This window comes from Gopherus evgoodei, chromosome 6 (assembly GCF_007399415.2).
Source record: "Gopherus evgoodei ecotype Sinaloan lineage chromosome 6, rGopEvg1_v1.p, whole genome shotgun sequence".
Lineage (NCBI taxonomy): Eukaryota > Metazoa > Chordata > Testudines > Testudinidae > Gopherus > Gopherus evgoodei.
Window position 1 is genome coordinate 25,406,528 of NC_044327.1, and position 21,095 is coordinate 25,427,622.

At 38.8% G+C, this 21,095-nt stretch overlaps 1 protein-coding gene across 42 annotated transcripts in view; it reads right to left on the bottom strand.

The window, feature by feature from the left end:
- Positions 1-21,095, bottom strand: part of PTPRD (protein tyrosine phosphatase receptor type D) — a 1,707,428-nt gene that overhangs the window by 172,056 nt on the left and 1,514,277 nt on the right. For 29 of the 42 annotated variants that reach the window (XM_030566326.1, XM_030566300.1, XM_030566298.1 and 26 more), the window contains 5 exons: positions 19,731-19,742; positions 17,545-17,814; positions 14,877-15,458; positions 2,142-2,275; positions 557-701 (listed from right to left, as the gene is read on the bottom strand). In XM_030566326.1, the coding sequence (XP_030422186.1) occupies positions 557-701; positions 2,142-2,275; positions 14,877-15,458; positions 17,545-17,814; positions 19,731-19,742 (1,143 nt within the window). The remainder of the gene's footprint in view (positions 1-556; positions 702-2,141; positions 2,276-14,876; positions 15,459-17,544; positions 17,815-19,730; positions 19,743-21,095) is intronic. The other 13 variants (XM_030566328.1, XM_030566329.1, XM_030566317.1 and 10 more) reach the window with 1 other exon arrangement.

Genomic DNA, 21,095 nt, shown 5'->3' on the forward strand with positions numbered 1-21,095 from the left:
AATGACCTATAATACTAAGGTGCCCACCTTCCAAAGATTGGTAAAAAAAAAAACCATTAGGCAAAACTTAGAAAGAATAACCATAGTTATCAGCATGCCTGTTAGTGCATACAGTCCTGGAACCTTCAAATGTACACGTTCTGCAGGAAGTGCATATCTGGATAAAAGGAAATAAATTTTATGGAATTTACACGGCGGAGCAGGAAATGACCAGGCAGGAACTTTAAGGCACCAGACCATATAGGAGGCATGCCCTGCATGGAAGATCATTAGTATGCTAGTGGTGCACCTAGAAGCTATACTGATATCATCATAGTGCTGCCTCTTTAGACATTCTGAAGATGTTCTGCTTCTTCTCCTAAGGATATGCAAAAGCCAGTAATAATTCAAAAACAAGTCTTCTAAGCCTATCTATTATAAATATATATCTTAAGCACTGTCCTGCTGTCATGTTACTGAGACTCTTGCTCTCTATTGCTGTCTTACTGGCTTATCTGGCTGTGTCTGCTCAGCAGATACAAGTAGCAGAATAAAGCAAGAAAGGAGAGAAACCTACTTGACTGCATGGTTCTCGCTGAGATTTCTGCAGTTGAAGCACCCAGGCCTTGCGGAGAGCGGGCAGCCAGACGGAAGTAGTACAAGCTGTTTGGCTTCAGGCTTTGCAGGCGGTAAGACGTAGTTGGCTCAATAGAAACACGTTGCTAAAGATAAGCAATAAGAGAACTGGACGTACTGATAAATATCCAAAGATACTTATTCAGAATGTTGTCTAAGGAGAAAAGCCCTCCTGAGACACTGATAACAATGTCATCAATGGGATTAATTTGTTTAAAACTTCTTTAAAAAATGTGAACATAGCATTTTAAACAAAGTAATCTTAACCAAACAATGAAAGGAAAGTAACTCTATTACCTACAATAAATAAATAATGAAAAATGAATTTTTAAAATAAGCAGTTCAATGAATCAAGCTGCTAGGGAGAAATTTTGTTTGACAGTTTAAAAGGGATTAAATAATTATGTTCAAAATTTAAAAGAATATTTGGACACTGACAGATGACTAGAGCCTCATCTACTTATCTACATGTACTTATCACTCCAATAAAATTGGACTTTTATGGGATGGGTGATCTTGGAGTTAAGGCTAGCCTATTGTTAGATTTGCATTCAAAAACTTAAGCAGCAAATTCTTCTAAAGGCATAAATATTATCAAGGACCTATAATCAGGACACAGTAGAAGTTTAGGTAGGGGCACATATTTCATATGGAATTAAAAGATAGATCTGGGAACTCTCCTCTTAGCAGTCTTTTTTAGCTGCTGAGCATGTGCTTACATGTCTTCAGTACAATGAAGAACTTCTATAAACCTAAACTCAGTGAAGTAGCAGTAACCAGCTTTTGCTGTATTCCCAAAACAGCAATAGTGACGCAGGAGGCCACTGACATATCTAGCACTCTCCTGCTGTCTCCTGAGATCACCAATCTCGTTCTTTGCATTGGAAATCAGCTTTATAAAATTGAACATAAAAAATAAGAAGAGACTTGTTTTTTTTAAAAAAGATTGATTTAATGCAGCCAAAGAAACATTTAAAATGCTAATTGTTTATAAAGAGCAAACAACAACATCTAAAAAAGGTATCTTATGATTAGAACAATGTATTATCTTCCTGAAGCACACTGAAAAATATCAATTACCATGTTCTAAAAGATTCTCATTTATTGACTAACAGAAACAACTATTCATTATGGGTGAAATCCTGGCCCCATTGACTGCAGTGGGGCTGGGATTTCTTCCTATGGGTCATTCCTAAGAGCTGGGCAAAGTCTGTGAACTCCATGCCCTGGAGGCAGTAAAGGGTTGGACAGCCTGAACTAGCCTTATCCCTTTGGAACTGGGAGCAACCTCCATGCCTGCTTTTCCATGAACACCCGTAAAGCTTCCTTTGGCCAGTAGCCACAGAGCCTTGCTGGTAAAAGTGCTCAGAATCTGCCATCAAGCTGGTTGCTCTGTTGAACAAACCATATAATGTCAACATTCTCATATACTAGGAAAGCAGCTAAGCTTGTACTTCTCAATCATTGCAGCCTTTCATGTCTTATTCCATTAAAGAAATACAAAAGGTGAGTAAATTTTCATTTACCTCTTCACCCTGGTCCCCATCTTTGTAAACCAGTTCATAGCTGGAAATGGTGTCAGAGCGGGGAGGGGTCCAAGAAAGTAATATGCTTGTTTCAGATTCAGGTTCTGCTTTGAAGTTCAGCGGTTGCCCTGGGACTAAAGTGGAAAGTTATACAATGTTACCACCTATTTATTTCCCTTGTTCAATACTTATTATCAAATATTTTCAATTATCATTGTAGTACTTGGCACAATACTATCTTTTGTTTTAATTTCTGAACTTAAACAGATAATTGATGCAGCTGTATTAAGAAATAGGTACAAAGCGAAAAAAAGTATGCTGTAGTATAATGATATTACCAACTTACATTTTATCCTAAATTATTTCAAGGTTCCTCAGAAACTATACACAAAGAAATGATATACAAAGCACAGAAATGTTGTCATCCTACAAGTGGACTATTGACGCCTGTTTAACAGTTTACAGCAGTGACTCTCAACCTTTCCAGATTACTGTACCCCTTTTAGGAGTCTAATTTGTCTTGCTTACTCCCAAATTTCACCTCACTTCAAAACTACTTGCTTACAAAATCACAAAAAAAATACAAAAGTATCGCTGCACACTATTACTGAAAAATTGCTGACTTGCTCATTTTTACCACAGAACTATAAAATAAATCAATTGGAATATAAATATTATATTTACATTTCAGTGTATAGTATATAGAAGAGAATAAACAAGTCACTGTCTGCACGACATTTTAGTTTGTACTGACTTCACTAGTGCTTTTTATGTAGCCTGTTGTAAAACTAGGCAAATATCTAAATGAGTTGATGTGCCCCCGGAAGACCTCTGCATAACCCCAGGGGTATGTGTGCCCGGTTGAGAACCGCAGGCTTACAGTAATACTACAGGAAAAATTTAAGACTGGAACTAAAGACTATCATAACAACTGAAACTGCTTATGTGAACTGTGGCAAAAAAAAATTACATATGAAATAAAGTACCGGTAAGTTATATACATGGTGGAGAAAATATCTTCCAAAAACAGCTAAAACCATTACAGATAATTCCAAATGCAAAACAAGTGTGCTAAACTAGCAAGCAATTAAGATATTAAGCGTATCCTTGTCTTTAAAAAGGAACTTGCACACTTTTGCTATATCGTTACTCTTCAAAAATGGCATCCTGAGGCACTATGTTTCTTTTCTTGCTGATTAACATCTTTATCAATTTATCTCAGTATTCTAATAATTAAATGATTTTTCTAACTGCCAGCCCTCAAAATGCAACTTTGAATCTGATAGATGAGGGGTGTGGTGGGGGGGAAGAGGCATTATCTGGCTCATGTGTCATTTGTCATAAGGTTTAGTAAGGCCAAAATCTACCCTCAGTTACACATGGGCATCTCCACTGAAGACTATGTAAAGTGTAAATGAGGGCAGAATTTGTCTTTTCAGTTAGAACGTAGGCAATAACTTTGGCACCCAAGTTTCAAAATGTTTGGTTATGATTTCTATTGAGAATGCATGAATCACAATAGAATCCAAGCTCACTCTTCCATTGTTGTGCTGGCTTTGCAGGAATAAAAAGCAGTACACACTTCTTTGGTCAGAAAAATAATTACCTATTATTCTCAATACACACAGAGAGCAGCTGTGGTAAGGTCATAATAACAATACAGATAATAATTTTTGCATAATCATTTTTTAAGAGTAAATGCTCATTCTCAATTAAAGTACTTTTCTTTTGTACAGCCACAGAAACAGAGTAACTAGCCCATCAGGGAGTAAAAATAAAATGTACTTGTTTGTAATACTTAGGCTCTGCAGATTTTTAGGTGCCACAAGGAAACATTGGAGCTATGGAGTTCAGAAAGCCATTTGGACTTATGATAACCTGTTGGATATGATAGCTAGGATTTGACTTCTAAGTTTTAAATAAGTAGATTGACAGCTAATGGGAGATGTAAATTTGCCTGTATAGACTTTTAATAGCTTGTAATAGCCTAGCATTAGTCCCCTCTAAAATAAACAGGACAAAATAGAAAGACAAGATGGGATAGGAGAAAAAAATCTTCTCTCCCACACTGAAGTAATGTGTCACAGTGAATCGTAATCCAAAGTAACTATATATCTTCAGAGAACAAGAATAAAAGCAGAGTAATTAACTTTTTCTTGAAAAGATACTTGGTGTAATAAATGACCACTCAGTGGACATTACAATGCTCCAAGGACGTCTTTGAAAAATACCGATAGAAGTACAAAGGGAAATCACAGCAAATAATGACAAATCATTGTAAGTACGTAAGGAGCAACAGAACCATTTGAATGGGAAATACAAATTTGTAGCAAGGTGCTGGGAGAATTGGACTACTTCTGACTTGGAAACAGGTTCTGTAATATCACTAGGTCTAACCTGCATTACTATCATGACGCTGAGTCCAAGTCATATTGTAGTATAAATGTATGCACAGAGCTCCATGTGGCTGCCTAACAACTCTCTTGGATAGGAACCAACTGGAAGCTGGTGATAGTTGCAATTTGCCTCCTACTAAATCTGGCTTAAAGTGACTTTGGAGTTGTACTGTTGGCCTGCCAAAGCATAATAATGAGCCATGGAGTTCAGAAAGCCATTGGACATGGCTTTGTCCCATGTGTAATTGTATCAAATGAAGGAAAAACACAGGTGGACACTCATCGGGACTTTGCTTGCTCTACAAAACAAAAATGTCTGACACAGGACTATCAGACTTATGGAAAAGTGCTTCACTTGGATGAGCATGGATACTGGGAAGAATATTGGCAGAGTAACTGAGCAATTATAGTATAATTCCAATGCCATATTTGGCTGGAATCTAGGGAGAGTCAGTAACATCACCCTGTCCTTGTGGGACTTTATGTAAAATAGATTAGAGTCCCTAAAGCCTTATGATAAATAATAATAAAATAATAATAATTGGAGATATACTTATCTCCTAGAACTGGAAGGGACCTTGAAAGGTCATCAAGTCCAGCCCCCTGCCTTCACTAGCAGGACCAAGTACTGATTTTTGCTCAGACCACTGAGCTATCCCTCCCCCCTCTCACTTACCATGGGAGCTGCAGTTGCTGCCACAAAAAAAATAAAATTAACCATGTTAGAAATTCCTCCTCACAGTTACGGTGCGGTTCAAAAGGAGATCTCATCAGTTTTTTGAGACCAGCATAGCTATCTCATGATATTAGGGTTGTCTAATGGAAGATTTTAGAAGAAATAAACCCTTCCAAAATCTGAAAAAAAATGTGGGGGAGGGATAGCTCAGTAGTTTGAGCATTGGCCTGCTAAACCTAGGGTTGGAGTTTCATCCTTGAGGGGGTCACTTAGGGATCTGGGGCAAAAATCAGTACTTGGTCCTGCTAGTGAAGGCAGGGGGCTTGACTCAATGACCTTTCAGGGTCCCCTCCAGTTCTAGGAGATAGGTATATCCCCATATATATTATTTTTGAACCACGCAGATTAATTTCCCTTCTCCAAAGGCATGAAAGGCCAAAACAACTCTGTAAGAGATGCTGTCTAAAATCTAACTGACAGCTGCAGAAAGTAATCAAGCAGTTTTTTGCACAGGACAAATTAAGTAATCCACTCGGGTCCTGAATTTTCTCCACTTCAATCTGCACAATTTCCTTGTAGTCTCCTATGAAGCTAGGAAAACTAAATACTGTAGAACAAGGAAGCCATGCCAACTAGTAAAACACTCCTAGGATGGGATGGACAAAAGTTTCTTGGTTCTCAGTGATTATATGTTGTGAGACACTCATCTCCAACATCGCTCTCCTCAAGGATTTCTCCTTGAAGTCCTTGTTTACCATCTTAAAGCTGGGATTCACTTAAAAGGTAATGGGACGCCATTCAGGCAGTGAACCTTAACTCCACCAGTTTGTGGCAGATATTTTCAATTTGTACTCAGGCAATGTCTGGAATTGTTTTGGAGCGGGGGAAGGGAGCAGGAAGGGTTGACTTCTATATAACTCCACAACAAAACAGAGGGAGCTACAACAAACAAAATACTAAACCAAAACCAGTACAATACTGCTGCAGGAATTAATCAAAGCCCCAAGATGTTGCACAAGCACTGCCCAAGTTGAGTACAAATTAAAAGAATACAAACTAACTTTTTCACTCACTTCAGGAATTTCACTGTAACACATACGTGGCACTTCTTTAGCTCAGAAAAAATGGTGCTCAGCAGTAGCAATGCAAACAGGAACCAAGCTGCATATGCAAATATCTGAGCTTCTGATCTACGCCACAGGTGAAAAAGCAACTAAAGAGAGAGGCAGTTACAGGCTGTGGCATCTGTGCAGGTTGCCTTGCTCTTGCTGCAGCAGTGTGTTCTACAACATAGAACTATAGGCTAAACCAAATCCAACTTGTCACACTGCATGATCATCGCACAGAGTGGGAATTTTTTACAGCACAGGTATTTTTGGAGAACAAAACATTTCAATACCATCTTTTATCCAATGATTTCAAAGTGCCCGACAAACATTAATTAAGATTCTTAACTTCACTGTGAAGTATGTATATAGTATCAGAGGGTAGCCGTGTTAGTCTGGATCTGTCAAAGCAGCAAAGAATCCTGTGGCACCTTATAGACTAACAGACGTTTTGGAGCATGAGCTTTCGTGGGTGAATACCCACTTCCTCAGATGCATGTCTGTATATACTTATTCTTATTTTATATAGAGGAAATAGACACAGAGATGTTAGGCAACTTACACAAGATTACACAGTGCATCATTGACAAAGTAGTTTATAGAATCAAAAATTAACTGATTTCCAGGTCCATCCTCTAACCTCTATATCGGGGTGAGCAAACTTTTTGGCCCAAGGGCCACATCTGCGAATAGAAATTGTATGACGGGCCATGAATGCTCACAAAATAAGGGTTAGGGTGCGGGAGGGGATGAGGCCTCTGATTGGGGGTGCGGGCTCTGGGGTTGGGCCAAAAAATGAGGAGCTCAGGATGCGAGAGGGGGCTCCGGGCTGGGGCAGGGGAGTAGGATGCAGGGTCAGGGGATGAGGGCTCCGGCTGTAGGTGGGGTGGGAGTGAGGCTGGTGATGAGGGATTTGGGGTGCAGGAGGGTGCTCCAGGCTGAGATTGAGAGGTTCAGAGGGTGGGAGCGGGATCAGGGCTGGAGCTGGGGCAGCGGGTCAGGGTGCAGGGAGAGGCTCAGGGGTGCAGGTTCCGGACGGCATTTACGTCAAGCGGCCCCTGGAAGCAGCAGCATGTTCCTTCTCCAGCTCCTACATGGAGGTGCAGCCAGGTGGCTCTGAACACTGCACCATCCTCAGGCACTGCCCCTGCAGCACCCATTGGCTGTGGTTCCCGGCCAACGGAAGCTGTGGGGGCAGCACTTGGGGCAGGGGCAGTGTGCAGAGCAGAGCCCCCTGGCTGCTCCTGTGTGTAGGAGCCAGAGGGGGGCCATGCTGCTGCTTCTCGGAGCCATGTGAAACAGCCCCCAACCCTGCTCCTTGGCTGGAGCGCTGGAGAGGGGTAATCCCCAGAACCACCTCCCTAGCGCGAGCGCCGTAGTTTGCCCACCCCGCTCTAAATTATGGTTCCTATCATGGTCCTTTGTACGTGTCCAGAAGCAAACATAGAAAGCAGTGTGATTCTTAAAGAAGTAGCTTAGGAGATAGAAGGTCTGGAAATGGGCATGGAGGAGTTAACAGGAGATGTTACAACCTGAGTGGAATTGGAAAGGGCCAAGATTTTGTGTTTGCTGAGAACCTCATAATGTTGTTCCCAATAAGCATTTACGGTTTAGGAATAAATACCCCATTTTTCTTGTTTTTTTGTCACTTGATATTCATTTTTGTTAAAATACCACATTCCCTCTACATAGTACACAAGGTAATTAAAAGTAAACTGAGATAGTTTATTAATCCTGTGTCTGTGTCGACTCTCTCAACGCAGAAGTAAGTTATGTAAATAAGCCTGGAGGTTTCTGACTCCTTAGAATTCTACAGGTTTAAACCTAGAGTGATAATATTGAAGAATAATTAATTAAAAAGTGTAAATGTGCAGTACATTTTGTCAAAAATCTCAAAACCTGTAAATTAACTGCTGTAGAAGTTAATGAGCAACTAACAATGCTAAAGTGCAATAAAAATATGACGGTACAAACTCAAAAATATATTAAACATTTACTTGTAGGAAAATAGTCTGAATGATAGAAAAAAACAGGAGAGCTATTCCTGGGAGTGTTTATGGTATATAGTCAGTTTAATTCTATTGATGCAGTGAAGTTATCTTATAGGTATTTCACACTGCCCTCTCCCGTACTCAAGTTAAAGGTCCACAGTAATGTGCGCTTCACATTTCCAGCATTTTTTATAGTATTTTACATTACAGGGCTCAAAACCCCTATTAATTCAGTGTCTCAGGGCAGGTATATTTTTTGAGGTCATTTTTTTTTTTAAACACATACTTGCTCAGTGGGTCATTTAACTCAGTTATTCAGGCAGAAAGAAGGAGAGAAAGGGAAGAGAGTATCAAGGAAGGAAGTGGGAATGCAAATAAACCACACATGCAAAGCATGAATTGAACAGGAGGCTAGAAAAAAACATAAAAGGAATGGGAGGACAGAGATAACACAAGAAGAGAGTGAAGAAAACAAGAAGAGAATGCTGCCATGGCTTGTAAAACAAAAGTACACATTTCAGTTTAAAATAAAACAAACAAACAAACAAACAAAAACAGCCTAGAAGAACAAACAAAAGCAAAACAGAAGGGGAAAAAAGAGTAGATTAAAAGGAGAAGAGGAAACATTGAGAAAGGGAAGTGGAGGGACAGAACAGGAGAAGGAAGCTGGACAATGGAACAGAAGAAGCGATAATATTGTGGCTGGCATGCAAAAACTCATATAAAGGGCAGGAAATACAGGAGTTTCAGCTCAGAGAATTTCTTGGATTGCTGCCTTGTGTGTAGGAAAGCGTATTACACTGCTCCCATCACTGTAGTATCTGACTGCAGGGGTATGAGGCTATGGCCCTCTTCACCTAGAGATACCTTGATATAAGCAGGGTTATTCCTGCAGATATTGAAATATGTGAAGAAAGCTGGGGTTATCTGAATGGAGGCCTTCTGCATTAGGTCCTCTTTCCCACAAGGCAGCATGGCTCCCTCATCAGCATTATATATTACTCAGCAATTCCATTGCCAATTTTAGGAAAGATAGCCACTTTCTTTGACACTATTCTTCACTGCACCTATCCCTCGCCCTTTTCCCTGTCCCAAGCTTTGTGGGATCCAACTGAACAGGCATGACATAGACAGGCTTCCATGAGCTCCCAGACAGGCTGCTGCAGGACTATTGCTTTCTCTCGTTTGGCATTTCCGGGGCATTTAGCACTGCTTTCTACTTCCTCTATGTCTGACACTCCACAGAATTATAGGGCCCTAGGTGAGCAAAATGCATTGGTTTTAGACTTCATTTTCATTTACAGACTTTTTTAACATGGGGCAATACACAGAGGAAGGAGGGAAGTGATGATGCCAAAATGACTGATTGAACTGAAGTCAAATTATTGCTGATGATTAGGCAAGAAACTAATTTTAACAGGACATTTTATTACTATTACATTTTTGCATGTGTTTGATGTTCATGAAAGGTGTCAGACTGACAGCCTCAGAGTCTAAAAGAATAATTTGTTTAAAAATTGCATGTTTTTCTCTGCATTTCAATCCTTCTATTAGAAACAGAACCAAAAAAAAAAATAAAATCCAACTCATTAGCTTTACAATAAAGTTTGTTGAATGTGTAATATAATATTTTCCCTTTTACATTTATTTTAAAGATAGTCAGATATCTGCTCTTTCTATAATTGATACTTTCCATGCATTCAAATTCTTTCTTAACTACAATGTTCTGTGGTGAATGTACATACACTTTAACTTTCATGTTAAATAACATCCTTAGCTTAGAGTTAACAATGTGTTTTATATAGTTTTTTTTTTTTAAATCTAGGAGTTTCCCATAGTTATCTATGCCTCCTGGAACTCTCTGTCCTGTGGAGTCTCTGGTTCTCTCTGGAATGCTCCCAGTCCTTACATAGTGGTTCTTCCTGGTCTGGGAAGCTAATAAAAGCGAGATCCTTTGTTCCTCCTCAGTAACTTTCCCCTCTCTGCAGAGTTTAGGAACACCCCTGGCCCTGAGACCCAGCCAGAAGATTGTTTTTATGAGGTGTGTAAGATGAAGGATGCACTTGGAGTCAGTTCTGGCATGTGGACGAGGGTTTGGTTTGAGAAAATGAAAAAAGTGAGGGTTGTGTTTCAGGGGAAATGTAACTAGTGAGTTCTGTAGTGAATTAGCTGTGAATGGGGACCAAGCACCAGAGACATAGTTTATAGGTGGGTCAACATAAGTTAGGAGAGAACATCACAATCCAGTATATATGAATTCGTCCATGCTGAAGTCCAGCATTTGCAGGAGTCAAATCATTAGGGAACATACATGGCTTGATCCTCCAGTAATTGACGTCAGGATTTGCAAAGCTCCCACTGATGTTAACAATGCAGGATCAGGGTCTTTCTACCATTTTCTATGTTGACTTTCTTTTAATAGCTACATTTTTAAAAAATGTTGGCCATTCATGGTGAAAATGTTATCCATTTGTTTTGATGGCATAAAAATCATAATAATGATGAAGAATAATAATTAATTTTTGTTTTTTTTATATTAACCTCTGCATGTTAAATGTACAAGTGTTAAAAACAAGGCAATTGTAAGTTACAGGGATATAAAAGCATTGTTAGATACCAGTCCTTATTCTTCAAAAGGGAATTATTTAAAAACTCCTTCAAACTCTTCCAAAATGTTTACTTGTAACTTTCCACAAATATACAACTGCTCTCTAACAGCAGGTGTGTTAAATTTGGTTATGGCAAAATTTGCTTTAATCAATGACAAACAGACTGAAACCTCAACTTTGAAAATTAAATGCAGCCTTAACTATGGAGTTGCTGCTGACAACTTCATAATGTAAGATCAAGAGGCTTTTCCAAGATTTATGGTGAAAGAACATAACTGTAAACCATAAGAAATCAAGATGTCATCAGCCTGGATTTGCTGTAGTTAAAGAAATGCAAGGAAAACAATACCAGAGAACACAGATTTAAGCTACTCTTTTAAACAATTTGCAGCTTATTATACAACAAAGACAACACTTTCAACTGCTCACAGTTTAGAAAAAATAGTTATCCTCAGACAAAAAAGAATGAAATGTAGATTGATATTCCATCCTAGCAGTCAGAAATCCCCTTTTCTGGACAAGTCACTCCTTAAAATATATATTTGAGCCACTGCTCAAAATGAGACATGATAGACACTCAATTAGAGAGCTACAATATTTTACCCTGACCCCACTTATGTGAAACTGAACCACAGCCCACAATAAAAGCAACTTGGGAGAGATCTACTACATGCCATGGAAAAATCATCTTTTTGATGAAGAAAGAAGAAAGAAAGAAAAACCAACAATCTGTGACCAACATCTTAATTGAATTGTTTTGTTTTGGATTAGTTAGATATTAAACTTAGATATTGAGCTGCAGCAGTGGTTCTTGGGAATTGTAGTTTGCATGCCTTGTGCCATGCAATTATCCCCAGTGAGCTGGGATCCCTGGTTGGACTCTTACATGAGGCCCATAATCTCTCCTCTTGCTGAACCACTGAAATGCACCATAAAAGTCCCATAGCCATGGTGCACCATGGGAGATGTAGTTTGGGCATAGAGTCCAGCCCATAAACAAGATTGTGGGCATGAAGTACCCGAACTACTACTCCTATGATGCACCGTGGCAGCTCAGGGGAACATATTTTAATCAGAACCGAGCTGAAATTAATATTTAGATTATGGTTCCAAATCTAAAACTTTGTGTTTTTCAGGGTGTTCAGGTTTTTTATACAAAAGTAAAGTTTTCAATGGAAGCAGATGCTTTTTGAAAAAAAAATTGTTCATGAAAAAGTTTCAATTAAATTTTTGACCAGATCTACTCAGATAACCTAGAAAGTGAGAAGTAAAAATCAAGATGCCTGTTTCTTTAGCATTATTTTGTCGTATTCAACCTGAATATTTATTATGCTGGTGCTGAAAATAAAACCCTTGCAAATGTGTTTCTTTTTCAAAATCCTCAGAACATTTTCCTGCCTCCCAATAATCACAATGCACATAATAGGAAAAGGCTTTGAAGGAAACCAAGCTAGCATAATATTGAATTGCACTGTTGCCAGTCAAACTCTAAGACACAAATGCTGGTCCCTGAGAAGTCAATTGGAGTTTTGTCTTTGACTTCCATGGGAGCATGATTTGGTCCATCAAGTGATAGCTTACACAAGTGAAATAATTATTCATGTGTTTTTAAGTTCTATACAGAGAAAAACAAACAAAAAAACAACCCCAAACCCAACCATCATTCCAGGTCCTCCTTCTTATGGCATTCTCTCTCTGTGTGTATATTTTTATATATGCACACATACGAGAGAGAGAGAGAGAGAGACAAGCTACAAAATCCAGATCCTACTTTGAATACTCCAGTTTTTAGAGGAGGGAGGATATGTATCTGAAGTTTTCATTAATATCTTTACAGAGATGGACCATTCACTAAATTTGGATCCATATCGAGGTTCAGATTTAAAGCTTTCCTAAAGTTTGGCAATGTTCTAAGCTGGAGAGCACTGGTGTTGGAACAATTTGTATAGTGGGGTTTCCCAAAGCCATTGAACAAAACTGTAAAACCTGTATATGATGGAAAATATTTTAAGTTAGAAGGTGCTGCCATACCCCAGCATCCCTACTTGCAGCACCCCTGCTGGAGTTCTGTATTAGGTAAAACTTCCATACCCCTATCCTGTTGATTGAATATATTCACATGCTTCCATGCATTTTCCATCAGGCTTGTGCTTTAAAAAGCCTCTCCTCTCTCAAAACTGTTGTTTTTATGAGACAGTGTAAAAATAAAATGTCAGGTCAAGTCAGTTCCCAAAGTGAAAATGCTGGCATTGAGAATCACTCCAATAGCATCATCATTATCAGGACTTCTTCATGTTACAGCAGCAAGAAGAAACAGCACAAGAGGGCATGTTAAGTGATCCAGTTTTAACACCACAAGGATGCCAGAAATGTTTAAATACATGGAGAACTCCTCAGGTGACTATGTTCAGTAACATAACTTGGGTCATTCCAACTGGACCACAGCAGGAAATAGTTGCTCCATTGAAGTTAATGACAAACTCCTACTGACCTCAAACAGAGCAGAACCAGGCCCTTACTGAACAACATGGATGAACCGCTTGTTGTGTCTCCAGCTAATACAATCTATCACACTAAGAACTAGAAAGGGGAGAGCAACATGGCAATCTAAAGACAAGACTCTGAAAAATGTCACAAATATGTCAAAAGCGAGAATTAGTATTCACTATCTAAATATACATACAAATATCAATCACATTGCCATTAGGTATGTTAGAAATGCTAATGAATAAACTTCCAATTTTAAATAATTTAAAAAACTGAACACACATTTCCTCAGTACAAAGTACTTGCAGAAATTCCAAGACAACGGATCAAATTCTGTTCTCCATTTACGCACACGTAACTCCACAGAAGTCAATGGATTTGCATGCAGGTAAACAATGCAGAGTTTGATCCAATGCCTTGAGTTATATTTTGGAGACATGTTTTTCAAAAAGTGAGGGACCCTGAACTTCTACCACAAGAAACTTTGCTAGTGCTAAAAAATTCAACTGACTTACAAGTAGCATTTTATATTTCTAGGTGACCACTGAACTATGGCATATTTCACACATCTTGTTCTAGGACAGTAAACAATAGGGAGTTTTTATTCCATAGAGCTACAATAAAATAATGTCTGCAGTTTAGTACTACCAGCATTTGTGACTTTTGATTTCAGAAACATTCTTTGCATTCACTGAGCTTGCTAGTGATTTGATAATAAAATTAACTCTTGGACACAAACAAAACCTACCTGCAAATATAAAAAAAAAAATAGTAACCTTGTTTTACCTAGAGCTGTGGTGCTTTCCGTTGATGAGTGGGGAAGGGAGGTTTATAAATCAGAAGAGTGTGGATGTGTTTCTCCATGCATATACACTGTTTTAATATGATTTTAAACATTTTCAACACACACAGATATATGTATATATATGTGTATACGTATGTGCGTGTATGTGTAATATATACGTATTTTACATTTCCAAATCAATGTTAACAAAAATGATTTAACATATGATGCCCCATATACAATCTAAATTAAAATCAACTCCACAGAATATTCAAGGACAAGACCACTAAAATACCAGCTAATAACTGCTGGACAAACATAGTGTGGTACTTAGCATCAAAAGTACTGTCACAGCCAAGTAGTGGCCACAACATTTAGCTTTCTCCACAGCCTCACTTAGAATACTGTTGCTTTGGTAGAGTTGTTCGAGATTTATACATTGCTGAAAAAGAGAATGGAAGATTTGACGATAAAGACAGTTTCCTCCATTTTAATGACTGCAAGGGCTGTGGAATGGCAGAAAGATGGTTTGTGAATGATGCCTTTTAATGGGCAACATTTTGGAAGATAAAAAGAAAACTTTGGACATCTCTTGGGAGTATTTATTTTCCAACATTCTCTCACTCAAATACTGTCTGCCCAATTTCTATATGTATGTAATTTATTCCATCATATTGCAGCCTTACCTCCTGTCTGAGTGATGACTTGAATGTCAGTAGACAGGGGTCCATCCCCGACAGAAGTAAAAGCAAGAACCTTCACAGAATATGTTTTCTGTGGTACCAAATTTCCAATAGTGGTGATATGGCTGTCAGCCACATTGTGTTTCATCCAGCTGTTGACATGCTGGGTGGGGTCCATGGTGTAATAAACTCTGTATCCTTGAATCTGGCCATTTGGTTCCTCGGGTTCTTCCCATTGTACCAAAATTGTAGTTGAGCTCAACATACGAGCCTGTACACTACGAGGTGCACTAGATGGTGCTTGTTCTGAGGTCCTTGTTGATACTGGCGCACTGGGTGGGCCCCGTCCAATATTATTTACAGCAACTACCCTGAATTCATATTCTGAATATGGGCTTAGACCTGCAACACTGTAGCGTGTTGTAGCCACGCCATCAATTTCTTTATACAGTTCCTCAGAGTTTTTAGGTTTATGTTGAATTATGTAGTAAGAGACTGGCTCAGGGTTCCCAGAATCCCAAGTCAACGTTATGCTTGTTGCTGTGCTTTCCGTCACCACAGGAGTTCCTGGAGGTTTGGGTAAGGCTAAAAATAATACCATAAAATTAAGTTAATAAACAGTACATTCCAATCCTTCTCTACTCTTAAAGCGTGATAGGAAATCAAACAAAGCAAATCATGACATTAAGTGGGGTGTAATGTACTTGCTTTGGGCAGGAGCTACATCCTCTATTTAGAATTCAACTCTTTTGCAGGAAATCCAGTTGTTTAGTACTGTTATTTATTCCAGAAACTTAACAGAGAACACAGAAATATCTCAAATCCCACATTAAAAAAAGTCTTCTGATACATGGCACAATAATGATTTTTACCATAGATCCACTAAGCATCTGCACAAGAACAGCCTTGCCAGAGAAAGAGCGTGCACTGTTAAGGCTCAATTTTCAGAGGTGCTGGATACTTTCAGCTTCTAATGAACTTAACAGGAGTTGCAGACAACCAATAACTCCGAAAATCAGCAATCAACTTTTTAACCGTTGTTGCTTTTGAAAAATATACGGCCCTTGATTTAGCTCGAATGAAGGTAGCAAAAAACAGTAATGAAAAGAGAGGTTTGCTTATCTACTAATATGATTGCTGCCTGAATCGGTAGTTTATAATTTTAGTAATGCAGTAGTAGGCCAGATAGATGGACTAAATTCAAAGAACGTTGTAACAAGAACAGGTTTTGAAGTGCAACTATATGATAAGGGCTGATCCTGTAAGGAACTGAACTGATCTCTGCCTGCAGTCAGTACGAGGTTAGGGGAATCAACACCTCATGGTGCATGCTCAGTCTTCGGTACTGGATCTTATGTACCGTGTAGTGAGTTTAGGCACATCCTTGAACTGCACCACCCCAGGAGGCCTTCCAGTCACAATTCTTGCTTCCTCCTTGCTCTGTGTGGAATGTCAACATCACCATGGAACCCCTTGGCAAAAGGCCCCGTTCTTTGCAAACAACTCTCACTTAAACCCAGACAAACTCACACACCAAACACGTCTTAAGGACATTTGGTCATAATGAGTAACTTTTAAGGTATCTACAGAAAGCTTGTAACTTGTGAAGATTCTTGATCACTGTGAGATGTACAGACAGGTAATATTTAAGGAATAATGTATTAATATTGAAAATATGCTTTACGGACTTGGAGTAGAAATTAGTCATCAGGAGATAATGTGTCTTAGTGATGGCCCATTTGGACAAGGGGGAGTTGTCACCCTGCCCCGTTTGGTTGGTGATATAATGCAAAGCTCAATTGTTTAGCCATGTGCAATATTAAGACTTTGAATGGTAAACCTTCAGAGGCAACTATCAATACCACTTGAAGATTTAAAAAAGGAGCTTTACAACAAGGGGTTTGCCCTGTCTGTGATATAGAAGCAAAAGGCTGTTTGCAGTATAATGCAGAGGAGGGAGAAGCACTATCCATTCACTGACAAAACCACCTGTGGATGGGGAGTGCATATGGATCTTGATTCTTGAGAAACCATCCAGTTGTGCAACAGACTGAACGTTGAGAAGAAGGTGGGAAATCTACTTTATTAGACCGGAAAAGGTAACTATTGATAAGTATAGGCCCAGGTTCACAGTTTATGATTTCGTTTTGTATTGTAAACATATATTTGCATCACCCTTTCTCATTTCTAGATGAAATTTTATTCTTTCTTAAATAATCTGCTTTTGTTTTATTGTAAGTGCTCACAGCAGCAGTGGTTTACGGTAAAACTGGGATACACGGCATCCTTGGGTGCTTTCGGTGAGTAGTCAGTGTCAGGGCTGGATATCACAGGAGAATGAATCAAAGGGACTCATGTACTGAGGTGCACCTACTGTTAATCTGCAAGGCAAAGGTAGGGTTTGCACAGCCCAGAGGAGCGTGTCTGAGTGGTTGAAAGGCTGGTGGTGTAAGGGAGCACCAAAGAAAGACTTCATCGCACTGGACGCAGTAGGTAACAAGGTGACTTACAGTCCTAGGTACAGTTACAGCCTACCTAAACACACTTCCGTTACTTGGAACCAATACAGATCATCCTCTTCTTTAAGGAAGTGATCAATATTTAACAACTTTGTCAGAAAAACAAAGAACAAGTCATGTCTACGTATTCACAGATTATATATGTAAAGTACCTTTGACAGTTATCTGTGCTATTGCTTCTATAACACCAAGGGTGGACATAGCAACACAAGTGTAGTTTGCAGACTGCCTGACATCATTAAGCTCAAGGACATTCCTCCCTATTGGCATATCATCTTCGGGCGTCAGATCTTCAGCTCCCAGCATCCATTTCACATATGGCATTGGTGACCCCACGGCAACACAGGTGATGTTAACACTCCCTCCTGGCATGATCTCATGATTGGTAGGTGGGATAGAGAACCTTGGTGGGACCCGGCGAACTGGAACAAAACACAAAAAAAGTAATAACATATACAAAAAGGGAAAATGAGTTTTGCATATAGACTACATGCACTGTACAGACACCATTTAACATTTTAAACATGTTATTCTAATTTGCCAAAAAATAAAATATACAGACTACACAGATATAGTGTCTGCACAAAAAGTAAATTATTCTATATTTACTTGTTGATATCATTAGATACATTCATACAAAAGTTGATTCAGACCTACTAGGGGCCCACAATTGACTAACTATATACTAACAATACACAAACACCATGCAAAAGATACACACACACACACACACATATATATATATGCATGTAGTTTGTATGCATATATACATATACTATGCACAGAAGAAAACTGGAGGGTTAACAGCATGCTTGAGTTGAGTACCAAAACCAACTTCAATGCTGCGTACTTCCAGTTGATGTGAATAAATGTGCTGGACCACATTGTCACATCACAGCCCTGGAACACATCACCTACAGTACACTGAAAGTGCAATTTGATTTGCTTTCAGACTCAAAGTGGATGCAGCCTCAAGACCTCACACTAACACTGAAACAAACATAGAAAAATATATATAGTCGCAGGAGAAGAAACAAGGCAAAGCCAGTATGAGTACTGGATTTGGTCATGCAGGCAAGCAAATGACAGAATCTGTAGAGAATCATGCTCAGGAAAATGTTGGAGAATCAAAATTACAGAAAGAAACAAAATTGCTAAAACCAAAAAGGAAAACTTATTGGGAGAAAGAATAAAACTAAAAACTGGGAGTTGGATGGGTTGACAGAAACAGGAATTTAAAGGAGGATAGGGTTGGAGGGAAGAGGATACTAGATTAAGCTCAGGTTGTTATGAAGCATCTATAAGGTGGGGCCACTGGGGAAAGAGCAGAACATTTAACATCCAGGGTTCTACTGTGTTTGCATATAAGGAAAGCAAAGTAAGCTACTAGGATTAGTCATATTAGAGGTTTTCTGTATTCAAAATGAGGGACAGCTGATTGAAAACACATAGCAGGACATCGCATTAACAGAATAGTTAATAGCTAAGCAAACACAACACCGAGAAAAAATTACCAGGCAACAATAAATCAGTGTTCCTGCTTCAGATATTCTCTGTGTGTGCGCACATGTGTGTGGGAGGAGGCAGAGGGAGAAGTGACAGAGAGGTAGGTTTGTATTTAGGCCTTTAATTGGACAAAGTACTCTGCACTGTATTTATTTGAGGTTGATGAACCAGAAGCTAATTGTAAAACATTATTTTTAATTCAGCAAAAAACAAAAAAAATAAAACAACAGACTATGAGTAGCAGAATAAACATCGTATTAGTTTGAAACCTTTCTGCTGGATTTAGTTAAATTTTGGTGAACTACTATTGACTCCAGAGGGGCTTACTGTGATGGCTCATGAGTGAATGACAGTCATGGGGAAACAAGCAAAGAGCATAACATGCCTTCAGCAGCCAATTCAGAGGCCACACAAAGCAAAAAGCAGGCAATGTGGAATTTGTAGTATCAAACAGAATCATTTTAAACAGAGGGGAGTTTAGTTTTCATGCTTGGGCTGCTTAGAGAAGCAATTGCCGGGAAATCATTCTTGAACAGCAGGCATCAATATAAACAAGAAATTAAAGGAAAAGAAAAAAGCAGGAACACTGACTAAGTTTACCAGACCTTAGTGTTAAAAGTTACAGGTTGCCATGCACCCAAGTTCATTCTCATCATGCACAACAGTTAGATATTGGCACGCATCAAAAGCCAGGACCAGGGCATTCTCTGCTTAAACATAACATTAACTTAAAAAAGGCCACAATGCAGCTACATTCATTTCATTTGTATTCTTTGTTATTGGTTTAATTAATAGTTTTGTAAGGTGGGTAAAAAGTAAAAAACACACCAACCTTCTCGCAGCTCTGAGGGATGTAGGGGGTTTGATGCAGAACACAATGAAATGAGGAAAGGAGAAAAACAAGGGAAACACAGAGAGAGTAAAAAGGCCATATCAAGGCTTTCAACTGCTACTTGAACATCTTTATTTGCTCTAATTAAACCTTCCTATGTCAGCTTGAAAAGTTAGCAATTTCTCGCCGCTATTACGGTGTTAGAAACAATAGCTAGCATCATTTTGAAATTTTCCTCTTGATAAAAAAGGTACACATGCTTCATGCAGTACAGGAAAGTCAGTAGTTTTTTGAGGGTGGGAAAAAGGATCAAACCACTTTGTAAGGATGCCATGAAACTTTTCTTGGGCCAAAAAACCACCCAAAACAAAACAAAAAAGAAAACAAAAAAGGTTGATTGAAATATTACTTCTAATAAAAATTTCAATATCAAGCTAGATATTTTTGATAAGATCACCCGCACTACAGTAACAAGCTTCAAGCTGTTTCAGCTTTCACACATATTTTCTGCACCCCACCCCTAGTTTGTAGACATATATGTGCGTGTATATATATATATATACATACACACACACATGCACATACATATATATATATATATACAAAATATGTATATAGGTATTGAAGTATAGGCTTTATATTGTACAGAAAGCTACACGAACCAGCTGTTGGAAACAGGGGTGGATCTAGACATTGCTCCGTCCCAAGCACGGACCCTCCGCAGGCAAGCCACTGAAGGCTGTCTGCCTGCCGCCATCCCAGCGACCGGCAGAGCGCCCCCCGCGGCAGGCCGCTCCAAGCACGCGCTTGGCGTGCTGGGGACTGGAGCCGCCCCTGGTTGGAACCACTTCTTTCTGTTTGAAATCAAAAGAACACTTTCCAGATTTTAAAATTAACCATTTCTATTACTTTTCAGGGAAACATGAATATATCCTCATAATTCATACCTGTCATATAGACAAGCAATTCATTTTTAAAGTATAGCCAGTTCATTACTGCAGTGGAAGGGAATACACTTTTCTGATAATGTTTAAATAATATATATATATAGATATATGTGTGTGCATGTGTACACCTTCCCACAAACACATTATATATATAATATATATATATGTGTATGTATGTATGTATGTAAAGAAGAAATAGAAAAGGAAGAAGAATATACAATTGTGCTCTGCATATATATTTTTTGAAGTTTGAAGCTTTTCCTTTGCAACTCGGCAGCAGAGGTTATGTAGACATACACATCATTGCCTTGGAGTTACACCCAGAGCTGATTAGTAGCATACCAAGCAATTACTTCGGGAGTTTGAAAAGAAAACATAAAAGAAAGAAACAAAACAAAATAATAATAATAATTAAAAA